The following is a 15,674-nucleotide window of genomic DNA, read 5'->3' as shown; positions in this document are numbered from 1 at the left end:
CACACTTCAAAGAATTGACTGAGTTCAGCCAATCCTGCTACTCCAATCCTGGTCTTCAAGAGAATAGCTGAATAACAAAGTCACAGTCCATCACCTTCCCAAAGCTCCACTGCACATCATCTGTGCAACAGCTCAGCAATTCCAGCCACATAAAAACATACAAAGGGGTGTGGAGCTTCATACTTTAAGCATAATCACCTTTCAGGAGTGGCTGAGACTCCTTTAGAGGCTGCCATTCTACAAAAGAGAAAGTCCATGAGATTTTCTTTTCCTTTGGACCCTCCAGGCATAACTGCAGGAGACAATACTGCAGGTTATACAGAATTTCTTCACAGCAAGAATGTATTATTTATCAAGCAGTACACTTGCCAGTAACTGATACTTTTAAGAAACTAGAAGGAAAACAGGATTCGTGATGCTTCCTCTAGATAGACTGTATTTCACATTTTGGTCAGTAATCTTGGTACTCTGTAATTCTTTCAGACAAATATTCAGACCAGCATGCTAAATATAACTTAAAAACCCAGGATTGTGCAGCTGAATTGAAGTGTCCTGCTTCTCTCAATTTCTCTTCAGCAAGTTGTGCTCTGATAAATGCAGCAATAGATGAAGATGCCAATATTTGAAGTTATTTCATATAATGACTGAGAAGCTTCTGCAAAAAGACGTAAGAATGTGGAAATCCATTGTGCATTATGTAAGCATTTATCCTTCATTAAAGCTGTTACAGAAATTTAAGTTGCTCTACATTATAGATCCTTCTGTGATATTTGCAGCTAATCAACAAACAGGACTACTAATAACAAAGATGAATACTTACCAATAATTTTGATGAAACATTATTTTAGCCAAAATTGTTTAAATCTCCTCTGTTTGCCTGTATACACAGGCGTACTAAACCATCAGCTGCTTTACGAGGAAATAATTCTACAAGGACAGGCATCCTTGTCAATGTCACCACTGCACAGATGTAAGTGGTTTTTCTTTTGATAGGAAACATAGAGGTCACTGCTTCATTTTTAGGTTAAATTTATATTGTGCCAGTTCTGAAAGTTTTTCTTTTTATTTAAGAACGCTTACAGTAAAAAAGATCTATTCCCATTTTCCTCCAGACTTCAAAAGCATCTTCAACCAACCACAAACTTGTGAAGATGAGGCTGTTTGCATATTTGCATGTAGCGCATGGTCTTAACTTCGGAAGCTGGTTTCCCTAACTCTTTGTATGAGAACTTTGCTTGTAACTGCAAGATGCAATTCCTTCTGTTTGAGCTGGGAAAAGCTCATGACAAATAGTACCACCAGTAAATGAAGAACTCCCTTTCAGCAGCACTGTACAAGCAGTTGGTGTAAACGAAAGTAACATCGTGATGTTCTGGAGAAGGAAGAATCATGTCTGCAGCATCACTGCTGCATTCTATTCACAAGGTTGACTTACCATCATAATTGGGGAATAAAATAAAAAAAGCAGTACATAGTCTGGCAGTTGAGGAAGTTGAGAAAGGAATTCAATGTTTGTCTTGTACGGAGTCTCTACAACTACTTTAGGAGATCAGAATTTCAGCTTCTGCTAGCAGAACCAGTTGGATCCAGAAACATACATGGTAAGAACTGGGTTGAAGTTAAGAACAGCCCAGTCCTATGCATCCCTTCTTTCTTCTTCACTGTACTGCACAGGGGAGACATCATCACCACAATGGAAACATTTCAAAGAGAAACAGAGAAACCTATGCACGTGATCCAGGACATGGTTTTCCCCCAGCAGATGCAACAGCTCTGCCATTCATTTTGCACCATACTCTGTGGTATGGTATTGACTGGCATATCTGTGAAAGTCCTGTCAACACTCTTCGTGCTTCTTACTACGTTAAAATTGTGACTGGTTTTAATGCAACTCCCTCTAACCAACACAGCAGCAAAAAGAAGGCTTTAGAATCTGAGAACTGGAGTGCAGAAGTATGGAAGTTTTGTTTGCTTTTTTGTTTTTGTTTTAAATAAATTACAATATGTTATGAAGAGCATTTATTTGGTCAACAAGGAAGTCCATACAAAATACTAGATTTCTGACAAAATCCACCAAAAAACAAGAGTGAAGACAAATGAAGGACTGTAATTCAGAACATGTCTCCCTTGCCTGTCAAGCCTAAGTTGTTCAGATCAATCACATCAGTAACAAGTCTTGAACACTGGGGACATTTAATTTCAGTAACTCCATCTCTTCTCACCTAACAAAGAGTGAAGGAGGTGGAACTGAACTAAAAAGGCTGATTTAGAAAAACATGGTAACTACCAGTGGAAACAAAGTCTCCAAACTGCACTTCAGATTTGGTTTGGTACAGCTGACTGTAGCAGGAACACCAAATACAATGGGCATGAGAAGTTGATTTCAGTTGTGACTTTCTCTGCTGTGAAAAAAGGCACACAAATGTTTGTCAGAACTATAACAGTGTGCTGCTCCCTTGCTCTGGCATGGTAATACTACTTAACACAAACTACAGTTCTTCAGTACATAGTGGTATGTAGCAGCAGTGCTTCACAGTTAAAGACTGACACATCTTCCTTCAAGCTTCAAACCAATAAGATGTTTTTATTAGAATGGTGAAAATAATCGTTGGCATTGGCCCAAAAAGCATTTTGTCCTCTTAAGGATCTCTTTTGCTGGACAGATCTCTAACAGACAGGGCCACATCAAGCTTCTCCCCCAAACTCCCCACCTCCTTCATTAAAACATCTTCCTATCTAATTTTGTGTTAGAGTTGAACTCCTGCCAGACAAGCATCAGTCTGGAAGAAAAACTTCCTGCTTTATTGTATGCATTTGAAAAATGAACTCAAATGGCCAGGCAATAGTAATTTGATATGTTGTGTCTTGGCCAGTGGACACAACACTTCAAGCTGTGTTGTATTAAACTGGATCCAAACGCTGCTATATTAAATAAGACTAAATAGGACTACTTACTTTCCTAAATGGAAAGAGCTGACAATTTGTATAGTCTTTTTCTTTTTGTAATTGCTTTTAATTTTTTCCAGTTCATAAGGTATAGATGTCGCCACATTTCTCAGAAGCATGGTCAAGGCAGGCAGACACCAAATGAGTGAAACTGACTTCAGACAGTTATATTGCTATCTCTTCCTTTTACTAACTGGCAACAGTATGCATACAAAATGGACTCTGACCATCCCTGCAGACAATGTAAAAGGAACACAGGGCACAAAAAACACTTTATCCTTGCTGGCCCCTGCCCTAAAACCCATCCAAAACTGAAATGTGCAGTTTATTCTTTCAGCAGCACAGCTTGAGGCAACTGTCCCTAAAGCTCTGTGCCAGGTCAGAGCACAGTCCAGGTACTCACAGCTTGAGGGGAATAATCGGCCAGTATTTGGGCTGTTTTTTGTCACAATTTCTATCAAAGGTAAGTTGCATGGCAGTCTCCATAGCTAGGATTTTGGCAGCTTCATCACCATACAGTTTCTCCATTTCTGCCATTCTTCTCTCCCCAGGTCTTTCTGCAGGTGGCTCCACAGAACGCTTCGTGTTTCTGTAAAGGTCTCGATCAGCCTCCACGTACATTTCTTGTTGCTCAGCTTCCAGCTGCTGCTGTCTCCCTAGACAACAGAAACACAAGAGATGGAAATTAGTCAGCTATCACCCAATCACATTTTATTTTCACTTCTAAAATATTACACATTCAAATCTGTGGTGGGTCTAGACAGCCCAGATCCACTCATTTAGGGTGCTGACAACTTCTTCAAGGGAAGATGATCCTGGAATCACAGAAAACCTCTCTGTTAGTAATAAAAAGTAGTAACTGGCATTGCTTCAGTTCTTCCCTAATGTACACAAGACCCGAAAAGAAAAAAAAAAACCTGAGAGTTGGTTTCCAAAGTAATTACTTAGCAGCTGAGATAATGAAACAATGCATAGGACAGTGCAACTTTAACTGAACCAGGGCCAAGAGAAAATGTAATCAGTTACTACTCTCTGAAAATGAACAAACTAGACTGTCACGCAAGTGTCAGCCATCAAATGTATCCAATGAAACACAGCTGTAAGCATTGTGTTTAGACAAACTAGCCAACCTCATCCATTTTGCACGACCCGCAAAGTTCAAAACTGACAGCCTTACTGTCACTGCTTTAAACACAAGACAAAACAACAGCTAACACATATCCCTGCACCACATCTTTTAAAGAGGATTCAAAACAGTTCAGAGAAGTGAAACACTTGGACCAATCTGCCATCAAAAATCCTTTTTGGTAAGCCCAATTCTGAAGCAAGAAATCATTTTTGCATGCATAAGGATACCCTCACTTCACGGGTGCTATTCTGATGAATAAATGTGCTCTATGCAGTTAAAACAAAGCATGTACAAGACTCCTCTCTAATAGGAAACATTTCTACAAGATGAAGAAAATCACCTGGCAGGTATTGAACTTCTTCACCTACCAATAGCAAATGATGGTTCCCAAAACTGCATCCCAGGAATGGTACACTAATAACACAAACACTTTTTAAAAACAAACAAACAAGAGGGACTGATTCCACTGGTCAAGATGCATTAAGTCACACGCAGGACATAATTCTCAGTGCTTGGTGCTATGGACCTCTTCTCTACTTCCTCAGAGAGAGATTTGACCTTCTACCAAACACAGGACATCTGCAAACTCTAACCCAACACTAAGTATCCTGACATATCCACGTCAAACATCTGCACTTTACTGTTACGCTGCAAAGCCCTGTATGCAGCAGCCAACTGACTGTCAGACTTAATAAAAGAATTATCCTCCATACGTCATTCACAGAAAATAAGTATTTTCAACAGTGTAAGAAGAAACTTCAATTCTGGCATCTGTTTGTTAAGAGAGGGACAGGGAAAGCTTTTGTCCTGCCACTTCCACCATTTTGTGTTGGTAGAGGAAGGGCAGCAGTGCTTGAGGGGCTATCAGAACCACAGAATCATAGAGGTTGCAGGGGACCTTTGGAGATCACTGAGCCCAACCGCCCTGCAATCTACTCCAAAGAGATGCTTCTATTTCAGTGCTTTTCCTTTACGGGCACACCCCCAAAGCGTGCTGCATTGCCAGAACTCGTGAGGAAACATACATTAGAGGTCCGCGTGTGTTTCTGGAAGAGCCAGATTTATTTGGTGTCAGGTTATTTCAACCACCGGTCTTAATTAAGTCCAGCACCATGAGGACAGGCTTACGGCTCAGGTGGCACAAGTCACTTACATTGCATTGAAACAAACTTTGTGGGACACCAGGCTGCCCACAACTAGGTAACACGCTCAAAGGACAAACCTGATGCAAGTTATGCAACTCACACTGAATATACTTAGACAAACCCCAAAAATCTATGCTGGAAAAACATCTCCTGTTGTAGGTTATACAGCAAAACTCTGGCAGGGCAATGAACTGAACCCGTATTTGTTGACTCTCTTGGGCCATGAAGACAATTCCTTCTACTTCTGTATTGTCCACAGAAATTTGTCACTGATTACTTCTGTAGTTGCACGCTAGAAACAGGTGCTTCCTCATGCACCTGAGAATGCTCTGTGACTGCTCACTGCACTCAACAACACTTAAAAATTCATTTCTCTGGAAATATATAATGAATCCTTCTCTTTGGAAATTAAATACGTTTCTAGCAGAAGCTTTATGACAGATGAGTGGATTACAGTTTAGTGTGCATCAATCTCTGTTTGAAGCACAGAGTGGTTCATAAACCCACAGATCCTGATATTAACAATCAAAATAATACCACCAATTTTTATTCCATTCTCCGAATTACCTAATGAACCTCTGAAGCATACATTTTACATTACACTTTACTAATCACACGTAGTGCCATTAACTTTCCGACCTAACTTACTATTCCACAGCAACTGGCTAAAACATTCCCAGAGTGACTCTATTACACAGTTCTAGATCTAAAAATGAGCTTTGGAGAGTCTGGGCACAGGCTGTGGACAGAAGTCTGCTACCCGCAGCTTTTAATTGTAGAGGCTGAACCTGAGCACAGAATATGGCAGTTGTTGTTAGTAATGCCACTGCAGTTGCTTGGAAGATGTAGTTTCCCATCAGTTATTTGTGGAGAGGTTCTACTGTGAGAAGCGACAGCGCTGGCACCATTTGGTATCATGGCAATCATGGAAAGACAAGCCATGGAATAAGATGGGTATGTAAGCTACTGCTTTTACAAAAGTGGTTATTTCCAGCCAAACATTGCGATAAGAAAGGGAAGATGGCCGAGAAAGTTTTGTCCTGTTGAGAAGCATACTAATTACCTTCGTTGGGCAGGGAGGTAGAACTCCCCTTACTTCCAGTCAGACTGCGTTCTATCTGTTACCTCAAAATTTACTTTCAAAACAATGCAACTTGTGCTACCTGCAGCTACCGTCTCCTCAAAAAGATGGCAATAAGTCTCTGATAATGGAAAAAACCAATGGAACAACTGTAAGCTGTTTACAGTAATAATAACCTACAGCGAGAGGTTGTAGGTTATTATTATTCTTTGAAGGAAGAATCTCTTTGAAGGAAGCATGAAACATGTATTTATGAATTAGGTAGCAAGGTTTATTAAAAAAAATAATTCTCAGCCCACAGCAGTGAAGTTCCCAGCTCATTATCAAATCTGAGCTCCACACTCCAAATTTGTCACTGTGCTGCCAAGCAATAAATGTGAAACAAATAATTTTTTACACAACTCTGAGTAGTTTCTCCTTCCACTTCACACAGGCTAAAAAAAACCCCAGTGCCTTCCTTCACAGCATTCAGCTTTAACTACTGGCAAGCGTCGCTTCCCCCTGTTGTGAAAAAGCATTTTGCAAATGGTCAAAAGGCAGGCACGCCACAGCAGCACTGCTTGGTTGCCATACCAAGGATAAGCGTTGCTGGCATTTTCCTGACCAGCCAGTTCTGTTTGTTCCCAAACATTCTCCTCTCCTTCAAAGCAATTTTCAGAAGTAACTCACCAAGTCCACTTCTGCTGGGAAGCCATAGCTACCTGGCCAAAAGCAGTTCAGACACCTTTTTCCAAGCACAATAAATAGTCTTTTCTTCATCTTTCAAGAATACCAAGATCTCTACCCAACTCAAACTGCATTCTGGGACATGATCAGTGATTCTAGGTCTTTTGAAAGAAGGTTTTTTTCCTCCCAATTTTTCTCTCCTGCTATAGATATCAGCTTTTAATTTTGCATATACTAAGTGAAAGAAATGTGAATGAATGCAGACAATGACCTTCATGCTCAGGGGCTGCCAAAAGCAGGATAAACAGTAACAAACACCTTGGCTATTCACTGTATTTATGGTTTCATATGCACACAAATACCATTTTGCACGCGTTCTGTGGAACTGTGACCAAAGCTCTTCAAGATGTAAGCAATTTTCCCTACAGGCTCTCAGAAACTCAGAGGTCTTGTTCCTCCTATTTTATAAAAAGAAGAACACTGTATACTTTTAAGTCTGATACACGTCGTTCTTCTTTGCTTGTAGTATTCTGTGAGAAGATGAAAAAGCAATCAAAAAACTTCTCCAGAATTCATCCTTTTCTTATGAAAAGAAAAAAAAAAAACAGAAAAAAGGAAAAAAAATCTCAAAACCAGAAGGCAAGTAAATTCCCTTATTTGGAGACACGGCTTCATGAAGAGACTTTTCAACACAAAGAGGAGATAAAAGCAAGGACAGTAATTATCTATGTCGAATTTTCATTGAAGGCAGTGAAAAATTCACACCCAGCATCCTGTGGTGTCTTGTACCATTTTTAGCTCTTCATATTTATACGTCCAGCCCTTAGCTTGCTGTAGCCCAGTGACCACACGCAATCTGATGGCGTTTCTCACAAGGCAGCTCCCTCTGTTCCCACTTCTCTGGGTGCACACTACTTGTAGCCAGCTGTGCTCCTGGATGCTGACCCGCACCATGGCAGCTACGGCACAAGACCAAGGTCTTGCCTGCCCTGTATGTCACACAGCCTCCACTGACTTTCAGTTTCTTGCTTATCTAGCACCTTATTCTTGAAGGAATTATTTCACCTTTCCCAGTCTCGATTCTGCTTTTTTTTTTTTCCATGCTTTCAGTTTGACCTATAACCCTGTTCACATATTTGTCTGCTTATTTCAAGTGATTAATGATTTTGTTACTGCTGCATGTGCACTTTCTGAGCTTTCTCATCCTGTCTTAAATGCTACCTGAGCCGAGCTTGAGCAGCCCACGCTAACAGCGTTAAAAACACTTCCCTTTTCTACTGATTAAAGACTCCTAGTTCCCTGCCTTTGAATGCCACTTCCCACAAGCCTATCTGCTGTGTTAAATATTCTGCCCACACAGGCTTCTCAATGCAAAATGCCAGATTCTTCAGCTCCCCCAGAAAACTAAATAGCTCTACAGTGAAGTTACACGGTTTCTCTGAAATGATAGCATCAGACCATTTCATTATGCCTGCAGTTGTATGAACCAGGCATACCATAAAGAAAACCCAAATCTTTACCTAACGAAATTCTAACAAAATAAGGATCTCAATTTAAGGATTTGTCAACAGGATATTCACGGATTTTAATTTCTCCAGAGCTCTCAGAGCCATGAATTATTAGAAAGCTGACATCTCAATCATTACTCTTTACCAAGTGCAAAGCTTTACGGGACAGGAGTGTCCATTGGTGGGAACACGAGAAATGCAAGTAATCGCAACTTGCCCCCACATCTGTAAAGATAAAATATTCTGGGTTGCTGAAAACAGCATGGTCTTGACTGCTGGAGGGTTACCTCACCAAGCAACTTACAGAAATCGTAGAAATGTACCGAAAGAAGAGAGCAATGATTTTACGACAGTATGAACAGCCCTGTTCTAGCTGTGAGTTGGTTTGGGGAAAAACAGACATACATTTAAACTTTTAAATTTAAAACTTTCCCCTTGCAAAAAAAAAAAAAAAAAAAGTAACAAAAGAATTCCACATGACATGACACAAGGTAACTTCTTCCTCACCATTCTAAAGGTAAGTCTGATCTTCAGAGAAGAGGAGACAGCTAGACAGTATCTTACTACACCAGCAGTGTAACTTACACAGTTAAATCATGTAGCCGGCTTGAAAACACCATCCTGGAATAATGGTGACTTTCTGGGGGAACTAATTGCCTGCAATGATAAGCTCCCAGTCATCAGAATGACAACCACTGTGAAAGAGAGCCACCGCAAATGACAAAGGCATTAAAAACCCAAGTATCTACGCTGACATGTTTTCCATCTGCTAGTTGAGGAGGGAATGAGTTAAAATAAATTGAATATTTCACCACATATATCTACAAGCAATGCAATATTCTCCAGAAAAAAAGAAAATGTTCTGTTACAGGCTTTGAAGTAAGAGCAGATGTGATTCCTTGGCAGGCTGAAACCGTGGTTCTACAGACATTCTTCTCTCCTCAGCTACAAAACTAGCTTATGCAGTTTTTGCTTCTCTCTTTCTCTCCTTATCTGCATGCTCCAGCTCCCAAGCCCCTCAAAGATGCCAGTACAACTGTCTCAGGTGCATCCCACCAAAAATATATTTAATCTTGATACAGTTCAGTGTCTTGGCACCATGAGCTGAACTACAATGGCAGCACTGGAGCAGAAGCGAATGGGCTGGGAAGAAAAATGACCTAACCTGGCTTTGGCACTAAGAAACATTTGCTGAACCACAGTCTGACTGAAAACTTAGACTATTTCCTGCTTTTACCGCTAAGGAACACAAGTGACTCTCTAAGAAAGATGCAGTAGCAACAGGCTGTCAGAACAGGAAACAGATTTTGCAAGTCTAAAGTACTCAGTTTGATAGCTTCTTTCCTACAATAGACTTCTACAAATTTCAAAGAAGAAACTTATGTGGAAACAGGGCAAGATCACTTACTAAGACAACAAGTGACTAGATGCTAACTTTGAAATCAAGATGAATACATAGCCAGGAAGTAAGGTTAGAACCATAGCTTTCCACTCCCTGGTTTGCTACTGAACAGTACTTACCACTCTCGTTAATTATCCACATCATGCTTCAGTGTAATTATGCTACAAAAGAAACCTAATGCTTCCCTACCTCATAATTATGAAGAATTATCTCACACCGTTTTGAAATGTGTGGAGTAAGTAACTGGACGAAAGCTGCACAGTTAACTGGAGATTAAAAAAGCTGATTTCTGTTCCACAAATAGGATTAAAAACCAAGAAGGGCTGTCTTGTAGTCTCCAAAACAAACTGCCTAAGCTCCTAGATAGAAACAATACAAGCCTTCACATCCATGTTTACACTAGCAGTAGGCTACACTGGTTACCATCCAGCTAAACGACCATAAACTTTTGTTTTATTTCCTCCTACCACCTTCCACCACAAAACAGTGTACTCTGGCAGCCCGGAAAGCCAGCTATGTTCTGAGCTGCATTAAAAGAGTGGCCAGCAGGGAGAGGGAGGTGACTGTCCCCCTCTACTCAGCTCTTGTGAAACCCCATCTGGAGTACTGCGTCCAGGCCTGGGGCCCCAAGCACAAAAAAGATGCAGAGCTCTTGGAACGAGTTCAGAGGAGGGCCACCAAGATGATCAGAAGGCTGGAGCACCTCTCCTATGAAGAAAGGTTGAGGGAACTGGGCTTGTTTAGCTTAGAGAAGGCTTTGGGAAGACCTCATTGTGGCCTTCCAATACTTGAAGGAAGCATATTAACAGGAGGGGGGAACGATTGTTCACGAGGGTGGATAGCGATAGGACAAGGGGGAATGGTTTTAAACTGAGACAGGGGAGATTTAGGTTAGATATTAGGAGGAAGTTTTTCACACAGAGGGTGGTGACGCACTGGAACAGGTTGCCCAAGGAGGTTGTGGATGCCCCGTCCCTAGAGGTATTCAAGGCCAGGCTGGACGTGGCCCTGGGCAGCCTGGTCTAGTGGTTGCTGACCCTGCACTCAGCAGGGGGGTTGAAACTAGATGATCTTTGAGGTCCTTTTCAACCCAGGCCATTCTATGATTCTACGAAAACCCTTAAGAAGAGATACTGAAAATGGTTATCAGAAAATGAACTGAAGCAAAACCCCTGAACATGAATCAACCTGCCAGCTCCATGGAAGCTCAAGCGGAAGTCTGCCCTAGAAATTGGAATGCTCTGAATGTAGCTCTCAATCAGATATGTGTGCATCTGATAACCATACAGAGAGCACAAAACACACAAGCACGCTCACGGTAAGAGCACCGTAACACACAAACCAGAGATACCAAGGCATCCCGAGTATACATTTGCACCATCTGACCGAATTAAAAAGCTATGAGGTTGCTGACCACCAGGCAGAAATTAATACAGGATCAGGCACTGGCAGCTGCCTCCAGTACGGATCAAGCCTACAGCAATAAGATTAAATACAGACCAGCTGACTCTGCACTCCCATCCCCCAAACAACTCCAATCTGTCGCTGATGGCAACAGTGCTGACGCCAGACAAAGACACCAGTGCTAGAGTAAACAGAAGGATTACTTAAATCTATATATAACTGTATCCATATATACACACACATACATGGCACAGCCGGAGTAGATCGAACAAAGAAATACACAAAATTAGAAGTGCTTCTTTAAAAGCAAACCAAAACAATGAGGAAACATGAGTTTCACTACCAGCTTTACATATGTCCTGAATAGAAAGTAGGCACACACACTCAGAAGAAAGTATTCTGTAATGAATAGAGTGCTCAACAGCTAAATAAAATTGAATGTTTGGTGCGATCATGGGAACAAAGAAGAGTAGCCTGTATGAGTCTTTTAAAATAAACTTGCACACTAGAACTTCACACTTACATTTTCTCCTTGATTCCAGGCAGAGACTATACTGCTGGATTCAAGCTTGTTCTACGATATGATATGGCAAAGCAGCTCAGTAAGATACGCAGGGAAATCTGCTAAGTTATCAAAACAAAGACTTCTGAAAGCAACCTATGCCTACATCACCAATTTTTTGAAAGAATGCACAGTCAGACTATGAACAGACCTTTCAGTTCACCAGCAGGTCCAGAAGTTAGTGTTACTGCAGCCATGCAGAATTAACAATCACCAATCCAGATAAAATTAATCTGAGAAGGAAATATGCATTTTTTTCCATGCTGTTAGTATAAAAAAACACAAGCCCCTACAGGGTGTTGCCTGACCAATAATTTTGTAAGAGACATCTGGAACTAAAGAAATCAGCACATAAAGCAAAACTTGTAAAAGAAAGGGCCGATGGGTAACTTTGGAAATTCACTTTCCTTCTGAGTTTCTCATTGCTACTATGCTAAAAAAACCATAACAAATTAGGACTTCAAAGTCATCACAACAGTTTAAGAGCAATGCCAGGATGCATATACAAACAAAACACAAAATAAATACCTAGTTCTGTTTGTAATCTTGCCTTTTACCTAGCATCATTTCATTGCTCTAACAAATTAAATTATATTTACTTAAATGCACGAGGTTAAATTGCTGTGCCCAGTATGGAAAAATACAACAACAACAAGATGAAAATATGCCAGAGAAAACCTGCAGACGTGTGCCTATCATACCTTCTGCAAAAGAGAAATGTTTGACACTAGAAATAATTCAAGAGCCCCTTGCTGGAGCAGAGGTATAAACACTGTCTCCTTTCAAAAAGACAGCTTCTGGCATCCTGGCTTTTACAAAGTTATTAACACTTGTCAAGTAGGAGCTTCATGTCTCCCTTCTGCGACTTCAATGGGGCAATTACCACGTGAAAGAAACACTGAAGAGACTTGATGAAGTGAAGATTTTACATAAGGAGAACTGTTAAGAGTAAAATCCTAAGGGAGGAAAGAGGACCCTGGGAACTACAGGCCGGTGAGCCTCACCTCTCTGCTTGGGAAGATCATGGAACAGATCCACCTAGAAGACATGCTAAGGCACATGAGGGATGAGCAGGTGATGCAAGACAGCCAGCATGGCTACACCAAGGGAAGGTTGTGCCTGACCAAACTGATTGCCTTCTATGAAGGAATGACAGCATCGGTGGACAAAGGAAAGACGACTGATGTCATCTACCTGGACTTCTGCAAAGCCTTTGATGTGGTCCCCCACCATATCATTATCTCTAAATTGGAGAGACACAGATTTGAGGGGTGGACTATTCGATGGGTAAGGAATTGGTTGGAAGGCCATACACAGAGGGTTGTGGTGAATGGCACTATGTCCAGGCGGAAGTCGGTGATGAGCGGTGTCCTGCACCGGTCTTGGGACTGGTGCTCTTCAACATCTTCATCAATGACAGGCTCGAGTGCACCCTCAGCAGGTTTGCTGATGACACCAAGCTGAGTGGTGCAGTTGACACATTAGAAGGAAGGGATGCCATCCAGATGGACCTTGACAAACTCTAAAGGTGGGCCCATGTGAATCTAATGACGTTCAACATAGAAAAGTGCAAGGTTTTGCACTTGGGTTGGAGTAATCCGAAATACGTATACAGACTGGGAGAAGAACTCCTTGAGAGTAGCCCTGTGGAGAAGGACCTGGGGGTAGCTAACATGAAGGAAGGAATGCAAAAGCAGGGAAAGCAAGTTATCAGTGATCATCAGCTTCACCTACTGAAAAATGGAAAGATCAGAAAAAGCAGATACTTCTCCCCACACTCCACCGAAGCCAGCCAGATACTTTGCTAACAGCCATCTCAACACCTCCTCCACCAACACACCACCACAACGACATCTCACGCTCTGGAACCTTCCACAGTTTCTCAGGCTCCTTCTCACCATACCACTGGCCAAAAATCCCAGAGCAATGACAGCTGATGAATTTTAAAACTTCCATATCCCTTCTGGTCAGCAACCACATCAGAAATTGCACCTAGAAGTAACGGTGTTCTGCAAGGCATGCACAGAGTGAGAACAGAATATTGGCTTTGTAGTATTTGAATAACCATATTAAAATCGAGGTCTAACACGCTCTCTGGAAACTTACGTTCCTTGTCAAAGTTTCCCTAATTTCCACATGAAAATAGAGCTGATTTTTAAAGCAACCACCACCGCTTTGGCAACTACAAATGAAATTAAACCGAAGAGACTCTTACCCAGCTAAATGTGAACAATAACAATCACCAGTATAGTACCCATGTTGTTTATTTCAGTACAAATGCCCATTTAAGATTTGTTCTTCATTTTACACTGTCTTTGTGATTTCAGTGCATAGCAGAACAGTGTTTTGGCAGCTTAGACATATGTCTTCGAAAATATCAAGGGAAAGATGTGACATCCAGATAAACAGGTTTTTGTACTTTGGAGGCAAATAACAACTCTAACACTGATGAACAGCTGGATCAATCCATGCTGAGTACTTCATATGTTTGCAGTACAAGTTTTTCTTAAGTATGTTGATATATCAACAAACTTCTCCATGTTCCTGAGAGACAGGGAAGTGCTATTACCCCTGGATTATAGGTCCAAACCTGAAGCAGGGACTCTGGACACAAATTCCTAGAGCAGAAGATGACTTAGATTCTTGGAATGGACGGCCTTTACAGAAGATCACATCATAAAGTGTCACAGGTTCTCAACCCTGCCACTGGAAGAGATAGAATGACACTATTTCACTGCACATAGGTGTTTAAGATGCCTCTTCCTTTGGACATGAATTTTTCCTTGAAGGTATGGTTAGAAAAGAAAGATTATTATTTTGGATACGATGCCAAATTCCATCCATTTTGATAACTTTTGTGGATCCAGTCCCCAAATGACATGTCCAAGGTTGTGATGGAATTCTATAAAGGCCACCTAAGTCTGAGACTGGTACCCCAAAAGCCTCTGTCTGTATCTCTCCATTTTTAGCATGCAAGGAGGTGAGTTTCTACAACAGCTGGCAGAAGAAGTCTTTCAACTCTCAGTTTCTGTCCATGCAGCACCCACAGCCCCTAATTACAGTGGGCAAGAATTCCATCTGGATGTTTCTGATAATGTTATCTGATGTGTCTGATAAAACTGAGGAACAGTGAAAGACGTTGATTAGCAAATGGTTCCTCTGACGTTTTGGCTTTAGCAACACTGCATTAAAATTTGCAAGGCTAAGTTATGTCTCCAAGCAAATCTGTACAAGACGTGTGCTTTCTAAGAGAGTGATCTAAAATGTTAACAAGTATTGTTGCACCATACTCTATTGCAGATTCTGAGCAGATTTTGGAAATAAAGAGAATAAGAAATGCGCACTGTGGTTACATTCATTTCTACCTTGGTCCTCAACAATGCATTTGCTCCAGAACTATAAACTTTAAAGCTTTAAATGTTTGTGCTACAACAATAGCTCCCCTAAGCAGACACAAAAAAGACTGGGTTAGAAAACATTTAATTCACAGCCACTGCCCAATTACAGGGTTGTGTGCACTACGTTAAAGATGCACGAATTCAGATTTATCATCACAAAACTGAGTCAGATCTCTCCTAATTTAAAGCATTCAGAGGTCCAGAAATGCCACATGTGGCATCTAGATGGAACGACTAATCCAGGAATTTTAAGGGCAATAGAAAAGTCCATAACAGACTGCCTGAGTCCAGTGATTAGCACTGAATGGCTTTTACACCACTTCCCTAGAGCTATCAGCACGGTCTCACCTGCTCTTTTCCACAGCAGCTGCAGCTGCTTTCACAGGCTCCCCTGCAGGGACAAAGAATGAAGAGAAGACTAGGGGAACCACAG

The 15,674-nt window shown here is 41.2% G+C and overlaps 1 protein-coding gene across 1 annotated transcript in view; it reads right to left on the bottom strand.

Moving 5' to 3' along the window:
• GEMIN8 (gem nuclear organelle associated protein 8) overlaps positions 2,005-15,674 on the bottom strand; it is a 28,319-nt gene continuing 14,649 nt past the window's right edge. The window contains exon 5 of the mRNA XM_021410271.1: positions 2,005-3,602. Coding sequence (XP_021265946.1) covers positions 3,346-3,602 — 257 coding nt within the window. The 3' untranslated portion in view covers positions 2,005-3,345. The remainder of the gene's footprint in view (positions 3,603-15,674) is intronic.

This window comes from Numida meleagris, chromosome 1 (assembly GCF_002078875.1).
Source record: "Numida meleagris isolate 19003 breed g44 Domestic line chromosome 1, NumMel1.0, whole genome shotgun sequence".
Classification (NCBI taxonomy): domain Eukaryota; kingdom Metazoa; phylum Chordata; class Aves; order Galliformes; family Numididae; genus Numida; species Numida meleagris.
This window is presented reverse-complemented; position numbering and strand designations above follow the sequence as displayed.